At 51.2% G+C, this 25,000-nt stretch overlaps 1 protein-coding gene across 1 annotated transcript in view; it reads left to right on the top strand.

Moving 5' to 3' along the window:
• LOC135526817 (plastin-3-like) overlaps nt 1-25,000 on the top strand; it is a 109,540-nt gene that overhangs the window by 39,700 nt on the left and 44,840 nt on the right. Inside the window, exon 9 of the mRNA XM_064955491.1 lies at nt 4,738-4,833. Within this exon, the coding sequence (XP_064811563.1) occupies nt 4,738-4,833 (96 nt within the window). The remainder of the gene's footprint in view (nt 1-4,737; nt 4,834-25,000) is intronic.

Here is a 25,000-nt window from a genome sequence, read left to right on the forward strand (position 1 = left end):
CTCTCTCTCTCTTATTAAATATATATATATATAGAGAGAGAGAGAGAGAGAGTTGATGTCGGGAAGTTTACATACACTTATGTTGGAGTCATTAAAACTTGTTTTTCAACCAATCCATAAATGTCTTGTTAACAAACTATAGCTTTGGCAAGGCTGTTAGGACATCTACTTTGTGCATGACACAAGTAACAGATTATTTCACTTATAATCCACTGTATCACAATTCCAGTGGGTCAGAAGATTACATACACTAAGTTGACTGTGCCTTTAAACTGCTTTACAACTTTAAAAGATTCTGATAGGCTAATTGACATCATTTGAGTCAATTGGAGGTGTACCTGTGGATGTATTTCAAGGCCTACCTTCAAACTCAGTGCCTCTTTGCTTGACATCATGGGAAAAGGAAATCAAAAGAAATCAGCTAAGACCTTAGAAAACAAATTAGAAAACAAATTGCAGACCTCCAAAGTCTGGTTCATTCTTGGGAGAAATTTCCAAACGCCTTAAGGTACCACATTCATCTGTACAAATAATAGTACGCAAGTATAAACACCATGGGACCACGCAGCCGTCATACCGCTCAGGAAGGAGACGCGTTCTGTCTCCTAGAGATGAATGTACTTTGGTGTGAAAATTGAAAATCAATCCCAGAACAACAGCAAAGGACCTTGTGAAGATGCTGGAGGAAACAGGTACAAAAGTATCTACATCCACAGTAAAACGAGTCCTATATCGACATAACCTGTAGGACGCTCAGCAATGAAGAAGCCACTGCTCCAAAACCTCCATAAAAAAAAGCCAGACTACGGTTTGCAACTGCACATGGGAACAAAGATCGTACTTTTTGGAGAAATGTCCTCTGGTCTGATGAAACAAAAATGTATCTGTTTGGCCATAATGACCATTGTTATGTTTGGAGGAAGAAGGGGGAGGCTTGCAAGCCGAAGAACACCATCCCAACCGTGAAGCACGGGGGGGGGGCAGCATCATGTTGTGGGGGGCTTTGCTGCAGGAGGGACTGGTGCACTTCACAAAATACATGGCATCATGAGGGAGGAACATTACGTGGATATATTGAAGCAACATCTCAAGACATCAGTCAGGAAGTTAAAGCTTGGTTGCAAATGGGTCTTCCAAATGGACAATGACCCCAAGCATACTTCCAAAGTTGTGGCAAAATGGCTTAAGGACAACAAAGTCAAGATATTGGAGTGGCCATCACAAAGCCCTGACCTCAATCCTCTAGAAAGTTTGTGGGCAGAACTGAAAAAGTGTGTGTGAGCAAGGAGGCCTACAAACCTGACTCAGTTACACCAGCTCTGTCAGGAGGAATGGGCCAAAATTCACCCAACTTATTGTGGGAAGCTTGTGGAAGGCTACCTGAAACGTTTGACCCAAGTTAAACTATTTAAAAGCAATGCTACCAAATACTAATTGAGTGTATTTAAACTTCTGACCCAAATGTATATATATATCTTATTCTAAAAAAAACCATATTGTTTCATCCCCGTCAATCTACACACAATACCCCATAATGAAAAAGCAAGAACTATTTAAAAAAACAATTGCTCATTATTATTTTTTTTTTAATGAAATAACTGAAATATCACATTTACATAAGTATTCCGACACTTTACTCAGTACTTCATTGAAGCACCTTTGGCAACGATTACAGCCTCGAGTCTTCTTGGGTATGACACTACAAGCTTGACACACCTGTATTTGGGGAGTTTCTCCCATTCTTCTCTGCAGATCCTCTCAACCTCTGCCAGGTTGGATGGGGAGAGTTGCTGCATAGCTATTTTCAGGTCTCTCCAGAGATGTTTGATCAGGTTCAAAACCGGGCTCTGGCCAGGTCACTCAAGGACATTCAGAGACTTGTCTCAAAGCCACTCCTGCGTTGTCTTGGCTGTGTGCTTAGGGTTGTTGTCCTGTTGGAAGGTGAACCTTCGCCCCAGTCTGAGGTCCTGAACACTCTGGAGCAGGTTTTCATCAAGGATCTCTCCGTACTTTGCTCCGTTCATCTTTTCCTCAATCCTGACTAGTCTCCCAGTCCCTGCTGCTGAAAAACATGCCCACAGCATGATGCTGCCACCACCATGCTTCATTGTAGGGATGGTGCCAGGTTTCCTCGAGATGTGACGCTTGGCATGCAGGTCAAAGAGTTCAATCTTGGTTTCATCAGACCAGAGAATCTTGTTTCTCGTGTTCTAAGAATCTTTACATGCCTTTTGGCAAACTCCAAGCGGGCTTTCATGTGCCTTTTACTGAGGAGTGGCTTCCGTCTGGCCATTCTACCATAAAGGCCTAATTGGTGAAGTGCTGCAGAGATGGTTGTCCTTCTGGAAGATTCTCCCATCTCCACAGAGGAGCTCTGGAGCTCTGTCAGAGTGACCATCGGGTTCATGGTCACCTCCCTGACCAAGGCCCTTCTACCCTGATTGCTCAGTTTGGCTGGGCGGCCAGCTCTAGGAAGAGTCTTGGTGGTTCCAACCTTCTTCCATTAAAGAATGATGGAGGCCACTGTGTTCTTGGGGACCTTCAATGCTGCAGAAACATTTTGGTATCCCTTTCCCGGATCTGTTCCTTGACACAATCCTGTCTCAGAGTTCTACAGACAATTCCTTCCACCTCATGGCTTCGTTTTTTCTGTGACATGCCCTGTCAACTGTAGGACCTTATATAGACAGTTGTGTGCCTTTCCAAATCATGTCCAATCAATTGAATTTACCACAGGTGGACTCCATCAAGTTATAGAAACATCTCAAGGATGATCAATGGAAACAAGATGCATCTGAGCTGAATTTCGAGTCTAATAGCAAAGGGTCTGAATACTTATGTAGATAAGGTATTTCTGTTTAAAAAAATATAGAAATTAGCAAATTTGTCATTGTGGGGTATTATGATGTCATCATGGGGTATTGTGATGTCAGCATGGGGTATTGTGATGTCATCGTGGGGTATTGTGATGTCATCATGGGGTATTGTGATGTCATCATGGGATATTGTGATGTCATTGTGGGGTATTGTGATGTCATCATGGGGTATTGTGATGTCATCGTGGGGTATTGTGATGTCATCATGGGGTATTGTGATGTCATCATGGGGTATTGTGTGTAGATTGCTGAGGAAGAAAACAATTCAATGAATTTTAGAATAAGGATTGTAATGTAACAAAATGTGGAAAAAGTCAAGGGGTCTGAATACTTTCTGAATACGCTGGATATCTCTCTCCTCTCTTTCTCCTTCACCTCTCCTTCAACTGCCTGTATGTAAATGTCAACTGCCTCAGTCTGATGAATCACCTAGTTATCTCTCTCTTTTTTATCTATGTCTCATTTCTCTGTCTCTCTGTCTCTCTCCATGTCTGTCTCAGTTCTCTGTGTCTCCCTGTCTCTTTCCATGTCTGTCTCAGTTCTCAGTCTCCTTTTCTCTCTCCCTGTCTGTCTCTGTCTAATTTCTCTGTCTAATTTCTCTGTGTCTGTCTCAGTCTCATTTCTCTGTCTCCTTTTCTCTCTCCGTGTCTGTCTCATTTCTATCTCTCCTTTTCTCTCTCCCTGTCTGTCTCTGTCTAGTTTCTCTGTCTCCCTGTCTCTCTCCATGTCTGTCTCATTTCTCTGCCTCCTTTTCTCTCTCCGTGTCTGTCTCATTTCTCTGTCTCCTTTTCTCTCTCCATGTCTGTCTCATTTCTCTGTCTCCTTTTCTCTCTCCATGTCTGTCTCATTTCTCTCTCTCCTTTTCTCTCTTCCTGTCTGTCTCTTTCTAATTTCTCTGTCTATTTTATCTGTCTCTGTCTCATTTCTCTGCCTCCCTGTCTCTCTCCATGTCTGTATCATTTCTCTGTCTCCTTTTCTCTCTCCCTGTCTATCTCATTTCTCTCTCTCCTTTTCTCTCTCCCTGTCTGTCTCTGTCTAATTTCTCTGTCTATTTTATCTGTCTCTGTCTCATTTCTCTGCCTCCCTGTCTCTCTCCATGTCTGTCTCATTTCTCTGTCTCCTTTTCTCTCTCCGTGTCTGTCTCATTTCTCTCTCTCCTTTTCTCTCTTCCTGTCTGTCTCTGTCTAATTTCTCTGTCTATTTTATCTCTCTGTCTCATTTCTCTGCCTCCCTGTCTCTCTCAATGTTTGTCTCTGTCTCATTTATCTGTCTCTATCTCCCTGTCTGTCTCCCTCTGTCTCATTTATCTGTCTCCCTGTCTGTCTCTGTCTCGTTTATCCGTCTCTGCCTCCCTGTCTGTCTCCCTCTGTCTCATTTATATGTCTACCTTCCTGTCTCTGTCTCATTTCTCTGTCTCTGTTTCCCTGTCTGTCTCTGTCTCATTTCTCTGTCTCTGTCTACCTGTCGGTCTCTGTCTACCTGTCTGTCCCTGTCTCATTATCTGTCTCTCTCTCCCTGTCTGTCTCTGTCTCATTTCTCTCCCTGTCTGTCTCTGTCTCATTTCTGTCTACCTGTCTGTCTCTGTCTACCTGTCTGTCTCTGTCTAATTTCTCTGTCTCCCTGTCTGTCTCTGTCTAATGCCTCTGTGTCTCCTGCCATGCTTCAGACAGTATCAGACTTCTTTAACTTAGTGAAAGTACCGTAATGAATGTTGAACTCTCTTTGACATCAACGTCCTTCCTTATAATTTAATGTATTTCTCTGACTTCAATTCCAGCATGTTTATGTGTTCTGTGTTGTCCTGAGGAGTATAACACTGTGTTTCCTAGCTGGAGAGTAACTCTCTGTCTGTCTCCTGCAGGACTCTAGGGCTTACTATCACCTGCTGAACATGATCGCTCCTGACGGAAGCAAGGAGAACGAGCAACGCATTGAGATCAACATGTCTGGATACAATGTGAGTCCCTCTTCAAATCAACATGTCTGGATACAATGTGAGTCCCTCTTCAAATCAACATGTCTGGATACAATGTGAGTCCCTCTTCAAAGCAACATGTCTGGATACAATATATATACTGTATAGGGTCAGTTCCAGGGTCAGTTCTAATACCATATTAACAATGTGCAGAATCTATATACTGTATAGGGTCAGTTCCAGGGTCAGTTCTAATACCATATTAACAATGTGCAGAATCTATATACTGTATAGGGTCATTTCCAGGGTCAGTTCAGTACCATATTAACATGTACAGGGATACTGGAGTGATGGAGGTAGATATGAATAGGGGGAAGGTGACTATATACAGGGTCAGTTCAGTACCATGTTTTTTGAGGGCCCATGCCAAACTTTTTCAAGGGTGATGTGTGTTCACGATCAGCTCCCTGGTCTTACTGTTGTTGGTGTCCTGGCACCACACGGCCAGGTCTCTCTCCTCCTCCCTGTAGGCTGTCTCATCGTCGTCAGTGGTCAGGCCTACCACTGTTGTGTCGTCAACAAACTTAATGCTGGTGTTGGAGTCATGCGCTGCCACAAAGTTGTGGGTGAACAGGGAGTACAGGAGGGGACTAAGCACGCACCCCTGAGGGGCCCCAGTGTTGAGGATCAGCATGGCAGGCGTGTTGTTACCTACCCTTACCACCTGGGGGCAGCCCGTCCAGGATCCAGTTGCAGAGGGAGGTGTTTAGTCCCAGGGTCCTTAGCTTAGTGATGAGCTTTGTGGGCACTATGGTGTTGAACACTGAGCTGTAGTCAATGAACAGCATTCTCACATAGGTGTTCCTTTAGTTTAGGTGAGAAAGGACAGTGTGGAGTGCAATAGAGATTGCATCATCTGTGGATCTGTTGGGGCGGTATGCAAATTGGAGTGGGTCTAGGGTTTCTGGGATAATGGTGTTGATGTGAACCATTACCAGCCTTTCAAAGCACTTCCTCCTCTCCACATGATAGGAGGGTTTCCTGTATCTTGTAGTCCGTGTGTGTGTGTGTGTGTGTGTGTGTGTGTGTGTGTGTGTGTGTGTGTGTGTGTGTGTTGTATAATGGAAGCATTTTCCTGTTGTTTTCAGAAGAGAATAGTTTTAGACCTGCCTCTTCTCTCCTGCTCTCCTACCCTTCTCTCCTGCTCTCCTACCCCTCTCTCCTGCTCTCCTACCCCTCTCTCCTGCTCTCCAACCCATCTCTACTGCTCTCCTACCCCTCTCTCCTGCTTCTCCTACCCTTCTCTCCTGCTCTCCTACCCCTCTCTCCTGCTTCTCCTACCCCTCTCTCCTGCTCTCCTACCCCTCTCTCCTGCTTCTCCTACCCCTCTCTCCTGCTCTCCTACCCCTCTCTCCTGCTTCTCCTACCCCTCTCTCCTGCTCCCCGACCCCTCTCTCCTGCTCTCCTACCCCTCTCTCCTGCTCTCCTACCCCTCTCTCCTGCTCTCCTACCCATCTCTCCTGTTCTCCTACCCCTCTCTCCTGTTCTCCTACCCCTCTCTCATGAAGCACTTCCTGGAACCTACTGTAGAGTTCATGTGAACCCAACTTGAACATAAAATATGCTAAACTGAGAGACTTTGAAAATCAAACCCCTCCTTATTCAAGGACTGAGTCCTCCTGCCTTTCTTCTATTGGATGAAACCCCTCCTTATTCAAGGACTGAGTCCTCCTGCCTTTCTTCTATTGGATGAAACCCCTCCTGCCTTTCTTCTATTGGATGAAACCCTTTCTGCCTTTCTTCTAATGGATGAAACCCCTCCTTATTCAAGGACTGAGTCCTCCTGCCTTTCTTCTATTGGATGAAACTCCTCCTGCCTTTCTTCTATTGGATGAAACCCTTTCTGCCTTTCTTCTATTGGATGAAACCCCTCCTGCCTTTCTTCTATTGGATGAAACCCTTTCTGCCTTTCTTCTATTGGATGAAACCCCTCCTTATTCAAGGACTGAGTCCTCCTGCCTTTCTTCTTCTGGGATGGTCAACACGTGAAGTGCCTCATTTCCTGTGTTACACAATCAGACCCATAATGAGCTTCTGCTCATTTGTTGTCTCTTATCCAATCAGAGAGCAAGACTCCTGTACATGTAGCCAATCAGAGGTCAAGGCTCAGTACATGATTCAGCAAAGCACGTAAGCTGGGAACACTTCCTGGAAAGACCTGATGTACGGGGAGAAGGGAGGGTGATAGAGAGAGAGATGGGACTGAGGGAGGGGGAGAAGGGAGGGTGATAGAGAGAGAGATGGGACTGAGGGAGGGGGAGAAGGGAGGGTTATAGAGAGAGAGATGGGACTGAGGGAGGGGGAGAAGGGAGGGTGATAGAGAGAGAGATGGGACTGATGGAGGGGGAGAAGGGAGGGTGATAGAGAGAGAGATGGGACTGAGGGAGGGGAGAAGGGAGGGTGATAGAGAGAGAGATGGGACTGAGGGAGGGGGAGAAGGGAGGGTGATAGAGAGAGAGATGGGACTGAGGGAGGGGAGAAGGGAGGGTGATAGAGAGAGAGATGGGACTGAGGGAGGGGGAGAAGGGAGGGTTATAGAGAGAGAGATGGGACTGAGGGAGGGGGAGAAGGGAGGGTGATAGAGAGAGAGATGGGACTGAGGGAGGGGGAGAAGGGAGGGTGATAGAGGAGAGATGGGACTGAGGGAGGGGGAGGGTGATAGAGAGGAGATGGGACTGATGGAGGGAGGGTGATAGAGAGAGAGATGGGACTGAGGGAGGGGGAGAAGGGAGGGTGATAGAGAGAGAGATGGGACTGAGGGAGGGGGAGAAGGGAGGGTGATAGAGAGAGAGATGGGACTGAGGGAGGGGGAGAAGGGAGGGTGATAGAGAGAGAGATGGGACTGAGGGAGGGGGAGAAGGGAGGGTTATAGAGAGAGAGATGGGACTGAGGGAGGGGGAGAAGGGAGGGTGATAGAGAGAGAGATGGGACTGAGGGAGGGGGAGAAGGGAGGGTGATAGAGAGAGAGATGGGACTGAGGGAGGGGGAGGGTGATAGAGAGAGAGATGGGACTGAGGGAGGGGGAGGGTGATAGAGAGAGAGATGGGACTGATGGAGGGGGAGGGTGATAGAGAGAGATGGGACTGAGGGAGGGGGAGAAGGGAGGGTGATAGAGAGAGAGATGGGACTGAGGGAGGGGGAGAAGGGAGGGTGATAGAGAGAGAGATGGGACTGAGGGAGGGGGAGAAGGGAGGGTGATAGAGAGAGAGATGGGACTGAGGGAGGGGAGAAGGGAGGGTGATAGAGAGAGAGATGGGACTGAGGGAGGGGAGAAGGGAGGGTGATAGAGAGAGAGATGGGACTGAGGGGGGGGGAGAAGGGAGGGTGATAGAGAGAGAGATGGGACTGAGGGAGGGGGAGAAGGGAGGGTGATAGAGAGAGAGATGGGACTGAGGGAGGGGAGGGTGATAGAGAGAGAGATGGGACTGATGGAGGGGGAGGGTGATAGAGAGAGAGATGGGACTGAGGGAGGGGGAGAAGGGAGGGTGATAGAGAGAGAGATGGGACTGAGGGAGGGGGAGAAGGGAGGGTGATAGAGAGAGAGATGGGACTGAGGGAGGGGGAGAAGGGAGGGTGATAGAGAGAGAGATGGGACTGAGGGAGGGGGAGAAGGGAGGGTGATAGAGAGAGAGATGGGACTGAGGGAGGGGGAGAAGGGAGGGTGATAGAGAGAGAGAGATGGGACTGAGGGAGGGGGAGAAGGGAGGGTGATAGAGAGAGAGATGGGACTGAGGGAGGGGGAGGGTGATAGAGAGAGAGATGGGACTGATGGAGGGGGAGGGTGATAGAGAGAGATGGGACTGAGGGAGGGGGAGGGGAGGGTGATAGAGAGAGATGGGACTGAGGGAGGGGGAGAAGGGAGGGTGATAGAGAGAGAGATGGGACTGAGGGAGGGGGAGAAGGGAGGGTGATAGAGAGAGAGATGGGACTGAGGGAGGGGGAGAAGGGAGGGTGATAGAGAGAGAGATGGGACTGAGGGAGGGGGAGAAGGGAGGGTGATAGAGAGAGAGATGGGACTGAGGGAGGGGGAGAAGGGAGGGTGATAGAGAGAGAGATGGGACTGAGGGAGGGGGAGAAGGGAGGGTGATAGAGAGAGAGATGGGACTGAGGGAGGGGGAGAAGGGAGGGTGATAGAGAGAGAGATGGGACTGAGGGAGGGGGAGAAGGGAGGGTGATAGAGAGAGAGATGGGACTGAGGGGAGGGGGAGAAGGGAGGGTGATAGAGAGAGAGATGGGACTGATGGAGGGGGAGAAGGGAGGGTGATAGAGAGAGAGATGGGACTGAGGGAGGGGGAGAAGGGAGGGTGATAGAGAGAGAGATGGGACTGAGGGAGGGGGAGAAGGGAGGGTGATAGAGAGAGAGATGGGACTGAGGGAGGGGGAGAAGGGAGGGTGATAGAGAGAGAGATGGGACTGAGGGAGGGGGAGAAGGGAGGGTGATAGAGAGAGAGATGGGACTGATGGGGGGAGAAGGGAGGGTGATAGAGAGAGAGATGGGACTGATGGAGGGGGAGAAGGGAGGGTGATAGAGAGAGAGATGGGACTGATGGAGGGGGAGAAGGGAGGGTGATAGAGAGAGAGATGGGACTGAGGGAGGGGGAGAAGGGAGGGTGATAGAGAGAGAGATGGGACTGATGGAGGGGGAGGGGGAGATAGGGAGGGATGGGACTGAGGGAGGGGGAGAAGGGAGATGGGACTGAGGGAGGGGGAGAAGGGAGGGTGATAGAGAGAGAGATGGGACTGAGGGAGGGGGAGAAGGGAGGGTGATAGAGAGAGAGATGGGACTGAGGGAGGGGGAGAAGGGAGGGTGATAGAGAGAGAGATGGGACTGAGGGAGGGGGAGAAGGGAGGGTGATAGAGAGAGAGATGGGACTGAGGGAGGGGGAGAAGGGAGGGTGATAGAGAGAGAGATGGGACTGATGGAGGGGGAGAAGGGAGGGTGATAGAGAGAGAGATGGGACTGAGGGAGGGGGAGAAGGGAGGGTGATAGAGAGAGAGATGGGACTGAGGGAGGGGGAGAAGGGAGGGTGATAGAGAGAGAGATGGGACTGAGGGAGGGGGAGAAGGGAGGGTGATAGAGAGAGAGATGGGACTGAGGGAGGGGGAGAAGGGAGGGTGATAGAGAGAGAGATGGGACTGAGGGAGGGGGAGAAGGGAGGGTGATAGAGAGAGAGATGGGACTGAGGGAGGGGGGAGGGGGGAGAAGGGAGGGTGATAGAGAGAGAGATGGGACTGAGGGAGGGGGAGAAGGGAGGGTGATAGAGAGAGAGATGGGACTGAGGGAGGGGGAGAAAGGAGGGTGATAGAGAGAGAGATGGGACTGAGGGAGGGGGAAAGGAGGGGATAGAGAGAGAGATGGGACTGTGATAGAGAGAGAGATGGGACTGAGGGAGGGGGAGATGGGAGGGTGATAGAGAGAGAGATGGGACTGAGGGAGGGGGAGAAAGGAGGGTGATAGAGAGAGAGATGGGACTGATGGAGGGGGAGAAGGGAGGGTGATAGAGAGAGAGATGGGACTGAGGGAGGGGGAGAAAGGAGGGTGATAGAGAGAGAGATGGGACTGAGGGAGGGGGAGAAGGGAGGGTGATAGAGAGAGAGATGGGACTGAGGGAGGGGGAGAAGGGAGGGTGATAGAGAGAGAGATGGGACTGAGGGAGGGGGAGAAAGGAGGGTGATAGAGAGAGAGATGGGACTGATGGAGGGGGAGAAGGGAGGGTGATAGAGAGAGAGATGGGACTGAGGGAGGGGGAGAAAGGAGGGTGATAGAGAGAGAGATGGGACTGAGGGAGGGGGAGAAAGGAGGGTGATAGAGAGAGAGATGGGACTGATGGAGAAGGGAGGGGAGAGAGGGAGGGTGATAGAGAGAGAGATGGGACTGAGGGAGGGGGAGAAAGGAGGGTGATAGAGAGAGAGATGGGACTGATGGAGGGGGAGAAGGGAGGGTGATAGAGAGAGAGATGGGACTGATGGAGGGGGAGAAGGGAGGGTGATAGAGAGAGAGATGGGACTGAGGGAGGGGGAGAAGGGAGGGTGATAGAGAGAGAGATGGGACTGAGGGAGGGGGAGAAAGGAGGGTGATAGAGAGAGAGATGGGACTGAGGGAGGGGGAGAAGGGAGGGTGATAGAGAGAGAGATGGGACTGAGGGAGGGGGAGAAAGGAGGGTGATAGAGAGAGAGATGGGACTGATGGAGGGGGAGAAGGGAGGGTGATAGAGAGAGAGATGGGACTGAGGGAGGGGGAGAAAGGAGGGTGATAGAGAGAGAGATGGGACTGATGGAGGGGGAGAAGGGAGGGTGATAGAGAGAGAGATGGGACTGATGGAGGGGGAGAAGGGAGGGTGATAGAGAGAGAGATGGGACTGAGGGAGGGGGAGAATGGGGAGGGTGATAGAGAGAGAGATGGGACTGATGGAGGGGGAGAAGGGAGGGTGATAGAGAGAGAGATGGGACTGAGGGAGGGGGAGAAGGGAGGGTGATAGAGAGAGAGATGGGACTGATGGAGGGGGAGAAGGGAGGGTGATAGAGAGAGAGAGATGGGACTGATGGAGGGGGAGAAGGGAGGGTGATAGAGAGAGAGATGGGACTGAGGGAGGGGGAGAAGGGAGGGTGATAGAGAGAGAGATGGGACTGAGGGAGGGGGAGAAGGGAGGGTGATAGAGAGAGAGATGGGACTGATGGAGGGGGAGAAGGGAGGGTGATAGAGAGAGAGATGGGACTGATGGAGGGGGAGAAGGGAGGGTGATAGAGAGAGAGATGGGACTGATGGAGGGGAGAAGGGAGGGTGATAGAGAGAGAGAAGGGACTGAGGGAGGGGGAGAAGGGAGGGTGATAGAGAGAGAGATGGGACTGAGGGAGGGGGAGAAGGGAGGGTGATAGAGAGAGAGATGGGACTGATGGAGGGGGAGAAGGGAGGGTGATAGAGAGAGAGATGGGACTGAGGGAGGGGGGGAGATGGAGGAGAGGGTGATAGAGAGAGAGATGGGACTGATGGAGGGGGAGAAGGGAGGGTGATAGAGAGAGAGATGGGACTGAGGGAGGGGGAGAAGGGAGGGTGATAGAGAGAGAGATGGGACTGATGGAGGGGGAGAAGGGAGGGTGATAGAGAGAGAGATGGGACTGAGGGAGGGGGAGAAGGGAGGGTGATAGAGAGAGAGATGGGACTGATGGAGGGGGAGAAGGGAGGGTGATAGAGAGAGAGATGGGACTGAGGGAGGGGGAGAAGGGAGGGTGATAGAGAGAGAGATGGGACTGATGGAGGGGGAGAAGGGAGGGTGATAGAGAGAGAGATGGGACTGAGGGAGGGGGAGAAGGGAGGGTGATAGAGAGAGAGAGGGGGACTGAGGGAGGGGGAGAAGGGAGGGTGATAGAGAGAGAGATGGGACTGATGGAGGGGGAGAAGGGAGGGTGATAGAGAGAGAGATGGGACTGAGGGAGGGGGAGAAGGGAGGGTGATAGAGAGAGAGATGGGACTGAGGGAGGGGGAGAAGGGAGGGTGATAGAGAGAGAGATGGGACTGAGGGAGGGGGAGAAGGGAGGGTGATAGAGAGAGAGATGGGACTGATGGAGGGGGAGAAGGGAGGGTGATAGAGAGAGAGATGGGACTGATGGAGGGGGAGAAGGGAGGGTGATAGAGAGAGAGATGGGACTGATGGAGGGGGAGAAGGGAGGGTGATAGAGAGAGAGATGGGACTGATGGAGGGGGAGAAGGGAGGGTGATAGAGAGAGAGATGGGACTGGGACTGATAGAGAGGATGGGACTGAGGGAGGGGGAGAAGGGAGGGTGATAGAGAGAGAGATGGGACTGATGGAGGGGGAGAAGGGAGGGTGATAGAGAGAGAGATGGGACTGATGGAGGGGGAGAAGGGAGGGTGATGATGGAGGGGGAGAGGGAGAGATGGGACTGGGGATGGGGGGAGAAGGGAGGGTGATAGAGAGAGAGATGGGACTGAGGGAGGGGGAGAAGGGAGGGTGATAGAGAGAGAGATGGGACTGAGGGAGGGGGAGAAGGGAGGGTGATAGAGAGAGAGATGGGACTGATGGAGGGGAGAAGGGAGGGTGATAGAGAGAGAGATGGGACTGAGGGAGGGGGAGAAGGGAGGGTGATAGAGAGAGAGATGGGACTGATGGAGGGGGAGAAGGGAGGGTGATAGAGAGAGAGAGATGGGACTGATGGAGGGGGAGAAGGGAGGGTGATAGAGAGAGAGATGGGACTGAGGGAGGGGGAGAAGGGAGGGTGATAGAGAGAGAGATGGGACTGATGGAGGGGGAGAAGGGAGGGTGATAGAGAGAGAGATGGGACTGAGGGAGGGGAGAAGGGAGGGTGATAGAGAGAGAGATGGGACTGATGGAGGGGGAGAAGGGAGGGTGATAGAGAGAGAGATGGGACTGAGGGAGGGGGAGAAGGGAGGGTGATAGAGAGAGAGATGGGACTGATGGAGGGGGAGAAGGGAGGGTGATAGAGAGAGAGATGGGACTGAGGGAGGGGGAGAAGGGAGGGTGATAGAGAGAGAGATGGGACTGAGGGAGGGGGAGAAGGGAGGGTGATAGAGAGAGAGATGGGACTGATGGAGGGGGAGAAGGGAGGGTGATAGAGAGAGAGATGGGACTGAGGGAGGGGGAGAAGGGAGGGTGATAGAGAGAGAGATGGGACTGAGGGAGGGGGAGAAGGGAGGGTGATAGAGAGAGAGATGGGACTGATGGAGGGGGAGAAGGGAGGGTGATAGAGAGAGAGATGGGACTGATGGAGGGGGAGAAGGGAGGGTGATAGAGAGAGAGATGGGACTGAGGGAGGGGGAGAAGGGAGGGTGATAGAGAGAGAGATGGGACTGAGGGAGGGGGAGAAGGGAGGGTGATAGAGAGAGAGATGGGACTGATGGAGGGGGAGAAGGGAGGGTGATAGAGAGAGAGATGGGACTGATGGAGGGGGAGAAGGGAGGGTGATAGAGAGAGAGATGGGACTGATGGAGGGGGAGAAGGGAGGGTGATAGAGAGAGAGATGGGACTGATGGAGGGGGAGAAGGGAGGGTGATAGAGAGAGAGATGGGACTGAGGGAGGGGGAGAAGGGAGGGTGATAGAGAGAGAGATGGGACTGAGGGAGGGGGAGAAGGGAGGGTGATAGAGAGAGAGATGGGACTGAGGGAGGGGGAGAAGGGAGGGTGATAGAGAGAGAGATGGGACTGATGGAGGGGGAGAAGGGAGGGTGATAGAGAGAGAGATGGGACTGAGGGAGGGGGGAGAAGGGAGGGTGATAGAGAGAGAGATGGGACTGATGGAGGGGGAGAAGGGAGGGTGATAGAGAGAGAGATGGGACTGAGGGAGGGGGAGAAGGGAGGGTGATAGAGAGAGAGATGGGACTGAGGGAGGGGGAGAAGGGAGGGTGATAGAGAGAGAGATGGGCCTGAGGGAGGGGGAGAAGGGAGGGTGATAGAGAGAGAGAAGGGACTGAGGGAGGGGGAGAAGGGAGGGTGATAGAGAGAGAGATGGGACTGAGGGAGGGGGAGAAGGGAGGGTGATAGAGAGAGAGAGATGGGACTGAGGGAGGGGGAGAAGGGAGGGTGATAGAGAGAGAGATGGGACTGATGGAGGGGGAGAAGGGAGGGTGATAGAGAGAGAGATGGGACTGAGGGAGGGGGAGAAGGGAGGGTGATAGAGAGAGAGATGGGACTGAGGGAGGGGGAGAAGGGAGGGTGAGAGAGAGAGATGGGACTGAGGGAGGGGGAGAAGGGAGGGTGATAGAGAGAGAGATGGGACTGATGGAGGGGGAGAAGAAAGGGTGATAGAGAGAGAGATGGGACTGATGGAGGGGGAGAAGGGAGGGTGATAGAGAGAGAGATGGGACTGAGGGAGGGGGAGAAGGGAGGGTGATAGAGAGAGAGATGGGACTGATGGAGGGGGAGAAGGGAGGGTGATAGAGAGAGAGATGGGACTGAGGGAGGGGGAGAAGGGAGGGTGATAGAGAGAGAGATGGGACTGATGGAGGGGGAGAAGGGAGGGTGATAGAGAGAGAGATGGGACTGATGGAGGGGGAGATGGGAGTGAGACAGAGACAGAGAGAGACAGATGGGAAGGAAATAGAGATGGAACCGAGGGACAGGGAGATAGAGGGAGATAGGGACAGAGAGAGACAGATAGATGGGAAGGAGAGAGAGATATGAGGGATGCATGAACAGGGAGAGAGAGAGAGAGAGATGGAAAGGAGGGATAGAGAGAGATAGGAGGGAAGAAAGGAGAGAAGGGAATGAGGCAGGGACAGACATGAAGAAAGGAGAGAGGGAATGAGGCAGGGGCAGACATGAAGAAAGGAGAGAAGGAATGAGACAGAGAGAGACATGAGGAAAACAAGTTCTCCTGTATTTTAAAGAGCTCTAGGCACTTGGTAACAGATAGCACAGTGTTCCACATCACTGTAATGAGTAATGTGTGTGTGTGTGTGTGTGTGTGTGTGTGTGTGTGTGTGTGTGTGTGTGTGTGTGTGTGTGTGTGTGTGTGTGTGTGTGTGTGTGTGTGTGTGTGTGTGTGTGTGTGTGTGTGTGTGTGTGTGTGTGTGTGTGTGAACATCACTGTAATGAGTAATGTGTGTGTGTGTGTTCCACATCACTCTGAGTGATTTATAGAGCTTCTGTAGGACTGTAATATTGTAATGGCCCTTCACAGCTGCTGTAGCTCTGCCTCTGGGGGCTCTGCCTCAGGGGGCTCTGCCTCTGGGGGATCAGCCTCTGGGGGATCTGCCTCTGGGGGATCTGCCTCTGGGGGATCCGCCTCTGGGGGATCTGTCTCTGGGGGCTCTGCCTCTGGGGTCTCAGCCTCTGGGGGCTCTGCCTCTGGGGGATCAGCCTCTGGGGGCTCAGCCTCTGGGGGATCAGCCTCTGGGGGCTCTGCCTCTGGGGGATCAGCCTCTGGGGGCTCAGCCTCTGGGGGATCAGCCTCTGGGGGCTCAGCCTCTGGGGGATCAGCCTCTGGGGGCTCTGTCTCTGGGGGATCTGTCTCTGGGGGATCCGCCTCTGGGGGCTCTGCCTCTGGGGGATCAGCCTCTGGGGGATCTGTCTCTGGGGGCTCTGCCTCTGGGGTCTCAGCCTCTGGGGGCTCTGCCTCTGGGGGATCAGCCTCTGGGGGCTCAGCCTCTGGGGGATCAGCCTCTGGGGGCTCAGCCTCTGGGGGATCAGCCTCTGGGGGCTCAGCCTCTGGGGGATCAGCCTCTGGGGGATCAGCCTCTGGGGGATCAGCCTCTGGGGGCTCTGTCTCTGGGGGATCTGTCTCTGGGGGATCCGCCTCTGGGGGCTCTGCCTCTGGGGGATCAGCCTCTGGGGGCTCTGCCTCTGGGGGATCCGCCTCTGGGGGATCTGCCTCTGGGGGATCAGCCTCTGGGGGCTCAGCCTCTGGGGGATCAGCCTCTGGGGGCTCAGCCTCTGGGGGATCAGCCTCTGGGGGCTCTGTCTCTGGGGGATCTGCCTCTGGGGGATCTGCCTCTGGGGGCTCTGTCTCTGGGGGCTCAGCCTCTGGGGGCTCTGCCTCTGGGGGCTCAGCCTCTGGGGGCTCTGTCTCTGGGGGCTCAGCCTCTGGGGGCTCTGTCTCTGGGGGCTCAGCCTCTGGGGGCTCTGCCTCTGGGGGCTCTGCCTCTGGGGGCTCTGTCTCTGGGGGCTCAGCCTCTGGGGGATCAGCCTCTGGGGGCTCAGCCTCTGGGGGATCAGCCTCTGGGGGCTCTGTCTCTGGGGGATCTGTCTCTGGGGGATCCGCCTCTGGGGGCTCTGTCTCTGGGGGCTCAGCCTCTGGGGGCTCTGCGTCTGGGGGATCAGCCTCTGGGGGCTCTGCGTCTGGGGGATCAGCCTCTGGGGGCTCTGCCTCTGGGGGATCAGCCTCTGGGGGATCTGCCTCTGGGGGCTCTGCCTCTGGGGGATCTGCCTCTGGGGGATCAGCCTCTGGGGGCTCTGCCTCTGGGGGATCTGCCTCTGGGGGATCTGCCTCTGGGGGCTCTGTCTCTGGGGGCTCAGCCTCTGGGGGCTCTGCCTCTGGGGGCTCAGCCTCTGGGGGCTCTGTCTCTGGGGGCTCAGCCTCTGGGGGCTCTGTCTCTGGGGGCTCAGCCTCTGGGGGCTCTGCCTCTGGGGGCTCTGCCTCTGGGGGCTCTGTCTCTGGGGGCTCAGCCTCTGGGGTCTCTGTCTCTGGGGGATCAGCCTCTGGGGGCTCTGCCTCTGGGGGCTCTGTCTCTGGGGGCTCTGTCTCTGGGGGCTCAGCCTCTGGGCCTTTGTTGTGTTTGTTGCTTTATCCACCAAGACTTCAGCTCATTGTTGAGTTGCAGTGTGGTCTAAAACAGAGCAGTGTGTTTCCTGTTTATTGATAATGTTGCCAGCTTGTTGTACTGATGTGGTGTACCTAAAATAATGTGGTGTACCTAAAATAACATATTAATAATAATAATAAATATGAAAAAAAGTAACAAATAATTAAAGAGCAGCAGTAAAATAGGCTTATATAGTTATTTTCCACCATAATTTGCAAATAAATTCATTAAATCCTACAATGTGATTTTCTGGATTCCTCCACATTGACTCTGTCCCGGTACCCCCTGTATATAGCCTCCACATTGACTCTGTACTGGTACCCTCTGTATATAGCCTCCACATTGACTCTGTACCGGTGCCCCCTGTATATAGCCTCCACATTGACTCTGTACCGGTACCCCCTGTATATAGCCTCCACATTGACTCTGTAATGGTACCCCCTGTATATAGCCTCCACATTGACTCTGTACCGGTGCCCCCTGTATATAGCCTCCACATTGACTCTGTACCCTCTGTATATAGCCTCCACATTGACTTTGTACCGGTGCCCCCTGTATATAGCCTCCACATTGACTCTGTAATGGTACCCCCTGTATATAGCCTCCACATTGACTCTGGACTGGTACCCCCTGTATATAGCCTCCACATTGACTCTGTACCGGTGCCCCCTGTATATAGCCTCCACATTGACTCTGTACCCTCTGTATATAGCCTCCACATTGACTCTGTACCCTCTGTATATAGCCTCCACATTGACTCTGTACCGGTGCCCCCTGTATATAGCCTCCACATTGACTCTGTACTGGTGCCCCTGTATATAGCCTCCACATTGACTCTGTACCCTCTGTATATAGCCTCCACATTGACTCTGTACCGGTGCCCCCTGTATATAGCCTCCACATTGACTCTGTACCGGTGCCCCCTGTATATAGCCTCCACATTAACTCTGTACTGGTACCCCCTGTATATAGCCTCCATATTGACTCTGTACCGGTGACCCCTGTATATAGCCTCCACATTGACTCTGTACCGTAACACCCTGTATATAGCCTCCACATTGACTCTGTACTGGTACCCCATGTAAATAGCCTCCACATTGACTCTGTACCGGTACCCCCTGTATATAGCCTCCACATTGACTCTGTACTGGTACCCCCTGTATATAGCCTCCACATTGACTCTGTACCGGTACCCCCTGTATATAACCTCCACATTGACTCTGTACTGGTACCCCCTGTATATAGCCTCTAGATTGACTCTGTACCGGTACCCCCTGTATATAACCTCCACATTGACTCTGTACTGGTACCCCCTGTATATAGTCTCCACATTAACTCTGTGCCGGTACCCCCTGTATATAGCCTCCACATTGACTCTGTACCGTAACACCCTGTATATAGCCTCCACACTGACTCTGTACTGGTACCCCATGTATATAGTCTCCACATTGACTCTGTACCGGTACCCACTGTATATAGTCTACACATTGACTCTGTACCGGTACCCCCTGTATATAGCCTCCACATTGACTCTGTACCGGTGCCCCCTGTATATAGCCTCCACATTGACTCGGTACCCTCTGTATATAGCCTCCACATTGACTCTGTACCGGTGCCCCCTGTATATAGCCTCCACATTGACTCGGTACCCTCTGTATATAGCCTCCACATTGACTCTGTACCGGTGCCCCCTGTATATAGCCTCCACATTGACTCTGTACCGGTACCCCCTGTATATAGCCTCCACATTGACTCTGTACCGGTGCCCCCTGTATACAGCCTCCACATTGACTCTCTACCGGTACCCCCTGTATATAGCCTCCACATAGACTCTGTACCGGTACCCCCTGTATACAGCCTCCACATTAACTCTGTACTGGTACCCCCTGTATAAAGCCTCCATATTGACTCTGTACCGTAACACCCGGTATATAGCCTCCACATTGACTCTGTACCGTAACACCCTGTATATAGCCTCCACATTGACTCTGTACTGGTACCCCATGTAAATAGCCTCCACATTGACTCTGTACCGGTACCCCCTGTATATAGCCTCCACATTGACTCTATACCGTAACACTCTGTATATAACCTCCACATTGACTCTGTACCGGTACCCCCTGTATATAGCCTCCACATTGACTCTGTACCGTAACACCCTGTATATAACCTCCACATTGACTCTGTACCGTAACACCCTGTATATAACCTCCACATTGACTCTGTACTGGTACCCCCTGTATATAGCCTCTACATTGACTCTGTACCGGTACCCCCTGTATATAGCCTCTACATTGACTCTGTACAGGTACCCCCTGTATATAGCCTCTACATTGACTCTGTATCATGACCCCTGTATATAGCCTCTACATTGACTCTGTACCGGTACCCCCTGTATATAGCCTCTACATTGACTCTGTACTGGTACCCCCTGTATATAGCCTCTACATTGACTCTGTATCATGACCCCTGTATATAGCCTCCACATTGACTCTGTACCGTAACACCCTGTATATAGCCTCCACATTGACTCTGTACCGTAATACCCTGTATATAGCCTCCACATTGACTCTGTACCGTAACACCCTGTATATAGCCTCCACATTGACTCTGTACTGGTATCCACTGTATATAGCCTCCACATTGACTCTGTACCGGTACCCACTGTATATAGTCTCCACATTGACTCTGTACCAGTACCCCCTGTATATAGCCTCCACATTGACTCTGTACCGGTACCCCCTGTATATAGCCTCCACATTGACTCTGTACCGTAACACCCTGTATATAACCTCCACATTGACTCTGTACCGGTACCCCTGTATATAGCCTCTACATTGACTCTGTACCGGTACCCCCTGTATTTAGCCTCTACATTGACTCTGTACTGGTACCCCCTGTATATAGCCTCTACATTGACTCTGTATCATGACCCCTGTATATAGCCTCCACATTGACTCTGTACCGTAACACCCTGTATATAGCCTCCACATTGACTCTGTACCGTAATACCCTGTATATAGCCTCCACATTGACTCTGTACCGTAACACCCTGTATATAGCCTCCACATTGACTCTGTACTGGTACCCCCTGTATATAGCCTCCACATTGACTCTGTACCGTAATACCCTGTATATAGCCTCCACATTGACTCTGTACCGTAACACCCTGTATATAGCCTCCACATTGACTCTGTACTGGTATCCACTGTATATAGCCTCCACATTGACTCTGTACCGGTACCCACTGTATATAGTCTCCACATTGACTCTGTACCAGTACCCCCTGTATATAGCCTCCACATTGACTCTGTACCGGTACCCCCTGTATATAGCCTCCACATTGACTCTGTACCGTAACACCCTGTATATAACCTCCACATTGACTCTGTACCGGTACCCCCTGTATATAGCCTCTACATTGACTCTGTACCGGTACCCCCTGTATTTAGCCTCTACATTGACTCTGTACTGGTACCCCCTGTATATAGCCTCTACATTGACTCTGTATCATGACCCCTGTATATAGCCTCCACATTGACTCTGTACCGTAACACCCTGTATATAGCCTCCACATTGACTCTGTACCGTAATACCCTGTATATAGCCTCCACATTGACTCTGTACCGTAACACCCTGTATATAGCCTCCACATTGACTCTGTACTGGTACCCCCTGTATATAGCCTCCACATTGACTCTGTACCGGTACCCCCTGTATATAGCCTCTACATTGACTCTGTACTGGTACCCCCTGTATATAGCCTCCACATTGACTCTGTACCGGTACCCCCTGTATATAGCCTCCACATTGACTCTGTACTGGTACCCCCTGTATATAGCCTCCACATTGACTCTGTACACCCTGTATATAGTCTCCACATTGACTCTGTACCGGTACCCCCTGTATATAGCCTCCACATTGACTCTGTACCGGTACCCCCTGTATATAGCCTCCACATTGACTCTGTACCGTAACACCCTGTATATAACCTCCACATTGACTCTGTACCGGTACCCCCTGTATATAGCCTCCACATTGACTCTGTACCGTAACACCCTGTATATAGCCTCTACATTGACTCTGTACCGTAACACCCTGTATATAACCTCCACATTGACTCTGTACTGGTACCCCCTGTATATAGCCTCTACATTGACTCTGTACCGGTACCCCCTGTATATAGCCTCCACATTGACTCTGTACCGGTACCCCCTGTATATAGCCTCTACATTGACTCTGTACTGTTACCCCCATGTATATAGCCTCTACATTGACTCTGTACCATGACCCCTGTATATAGCCTCCACATTGACTCTGTACCGGTACACCCTGTATATAGCCTCCACATTGACTCTGTACCGTAACACCCTGTATATAGCCTCCACATTGACTCTGTACCGTAATACCCTGTATATAGCCTCCACATTGACTCTGTACCGGTGACCCCTGTATATAGCCTCCACATTGACTCTGTACCGTAACACCCTGTATATAGCCTCCACATTGACTCTGTACTGGTACCCCTGTATATAGCCTACACATTGACTCTGTACCGGTACCCCCTGTATATAGCCTCTACATTGACTCTGTACTGGTACCCCTGTATATAGCCTCCACATTGACTCTGTACCGGTACACCCTGTATATAGCCTCCACATTGACTCTGTACTGGTACCCCTGTATATAGCCTCCACATTGACTCTGTACACCCTGTATATAGCCTCCACATTGACTCTGTACCGGTACCCCCTGTATATAGCCTCCACATTGACTCTGTACTGGTACCCCCTGTATATAGCCTCCACATTGACTCTGTACACCCTGTATATAGCCTCCACATTGACTCTGTACCGGTACCCCTGTATATAGCCTCCACATTGACTCTGTACTGGTACCCCTGTATATAGCCTCCACATTGACTCTGTACTGGTACCCCCTGTATATAGCCTCCACATTGACTCTGTCCCGGTACCCCCTGTATATAGCCTCCACATTGACTCTGTACCTGTACCCCCTGTATATAGTCTCCACATTGACTCTGTACTGGTACCCCCTGTATATAGCCTCTACATTGACTCTGTACCATGACCCCTGTATATAGCCTACACATTGACTCTGTACCGGTACCCCCTGTATATAGCCTCTACATTGACTCTGTACTGGTACCCCCTGTATATAGCCTCCACATTGACTCTGTACCGGTACACCCTGTATATAGCCTCCACATTGACTCTGTACTGGTACCCCCTGTATATAGCCTCCACATTGACTCTGTACACCCTGTATATAGCCTCCACATTGACTCTGTACCGGTACCCCCTGTATATAGCCTCCACATTGACTCTGTACTGGTACCCCCTGTATATAGCCTCCACATTGACTCTGTACACCCTGTATATAGCCTCCACATTGACTCTGTACCGGTACCCCCTGTATATAGCCTCCACATTGACTCTGTACTGGTACCCCCTGTATATAGCCTCCACATTGACTCTGTACTGGTACCCCCTGTATATAGCCTCCACATTGACTCTGTCCCGGTACCCCCTGTATATAGCCTCCACATTGACTCTGTACCTGTACCCCCTGTATATAGTCTCCACATTGACTCTGTACTGGTACCCCCTGTATATAGCCTCTACATTGACTCTGTACCATGACCCCTGTATATAGCCTCCACATTGACTCTGTACCGGTACACCCTGTATATAGCCTCCACATTGACTCTGTACCGTAACACCCTGTATATAGCCTCCACATTGACTCTGTACCGTAATACCCTGTATATAGCCTCCACATTGACTCTGTACCGGTGACCCCTGTATATAGCCTCCACATTGACTCTGTACCGTAACACCCTGTATATAGCCTCCACATTGACTCTGTACTGGTACCCCCTGTATATAGCCTCCACATTGACTCTGTACCGGTACCCCCTGTATATAGCCTCTACATTGACTCTGTACTGGTACCCCCTGTATATAGCCTCCACATTGACTCTGTACCGGTACCCCCTGTATATAGCCTCCACATTGACTCTGTACTGGTACCCCCTGTATATAGCCTCCACATTGACTCTGTACACCCTGTATATAGCCTCCACATTGACTCTGTACCGGTACCCCCTGTATATAGCCTCCACATTGACTCTGTACTGGTACCCCCTGTATATAGCCTCCACATTGACTCTGTACACCCTGTATACAGTCTCCACATTGACTCTGTACCGGTACCCCCTGTATATAGCCTCCACATTGACTCTGTACCGGTACCCCCTGTATATAGCCTCCACATTGACTCTGTACCGTAACACCCTGTATATAACCTCCACATTGACTCTGTACCGGTACCCCCTGTATATAGCCTCCACATTGACTCTGTACCGTAACACCCTGTATATAGCCTCTACATTGACTCTGTACCGTAACACCCTGTATATAACCTCCACATTGACTCTGTACTGGTACCCCCTGTATATAGCCTCTACATTGACTCTGTACCGGTACCCCCTGTATATAGCCTCCACATTGACTCTGTACCGGTACCCCCTGTATATAGCCTCTACATTGACTCTGTACTGGTACCCCCTGTATATAGCCTCTACATTGACTCTGTACCATGACCCCTGTATATAGCCTCCACATTGACTCTGTACCGGTACACCCTGTATATAGCCTCCACATTGACTCTGTACCGTAACACCCTGTATATAGCCTCCACATTGACTCTGTACCGTAATAACCTGTATATAGCCTCCACATTGACTCTGTACCGGTGACCCCTGTATATAGCCTCCACATTGACTCTGTACCGTAACACCCTGTATATAGCCTCCACATTGACTCTGTACCCCCTGTATATAGCCTCCACATTGACTCTGTACCGGTACCCCCTGTATATAGCCTCTACATTGACTCTGTACTGGTACCCCCTGTATATAGCCTCCACATTGACTCTGTACCGGTACCCCCTGTATATAGCCTCCACATTGACTCTGTACTGGTACCCCCTGTATATAGCCTCCACATTGACTCTGTACACCCTGTATATAGCCTCCACATTGACTCTGTACCGGTACCCCCTGTATATAGCCTCCACATTGACTCTGTACTGGTACCCCCTGTATATAGCCTCCACATTGACTCTGTACACCCTGTATATATTGCCTCCACATTGACTCTGTACCGGTACCCCCTGTATATAGCCTCCACATTGACTCTGTACTGGTACCCCCTGTATATAGCCTCCACATTGACTCTGTACTGGTACCCCCTGTATATAGTCTCCACATTGACTCTGTACTGGTACCCCCTGTATATAGTCTCCACATTGACTCTGTCCCGGTACCCCCTGTATATAGCCTCCACATTGACTCTGTACCTGTACACCCTGTATTTATCCTCTTATTGTTATTTTACTGCTGATCTTTAATTACTTGTTACTTTTATCTCTTATTCTTATCTGTATTTTTTTGAAACTGCATTGTTGGTTAGGGGCTCATAAGTAAGTGTTTCACTCTAAGGTTGTATTCAGCATTTCACTGTAAGGTCTACTACACCTGTTGTATTCAGCATTTCACTGTAAGGTCTACTACACCTGTTGTATTCAGCATTTCACTGTGAGGTCTACTACACCTGTTGTATTCAGCATTTCACTGTGAGGTCTACTACACCTGTTGTATTCAGCATTTCACTGTGAAGTCTACTACACCTGTAGTATTCAGCATTTCACTGTGAGGTCTACTACACCTGTTGTATTCAGCATATCACTGTAAGGTCTACTACACCTGTAGTATTCAGCATTTCACTGTGAGGCCTACTACACCTGTTGTATTCAGCATTTCACTGTGAGGTCTACTACACCTGTTGTAT

Source organism: Oncorhynchus masou, chromosome 32 (assembly GCF_036934945.1).
Source record: "Oncorhynchus masou masou isolate Uvic2021 chromosome 32, UVic_Omas_1.1, whole genome shotgun sequence".
In the NCBI taxonomy this organism is placed as follows: domain Eukaryota; kingdom Metazoa; phylum Chordata; class Actinopteri; order Salmoniformes; family Salmonidae; genus Oncorhynchus; species Oncorhynchus masou.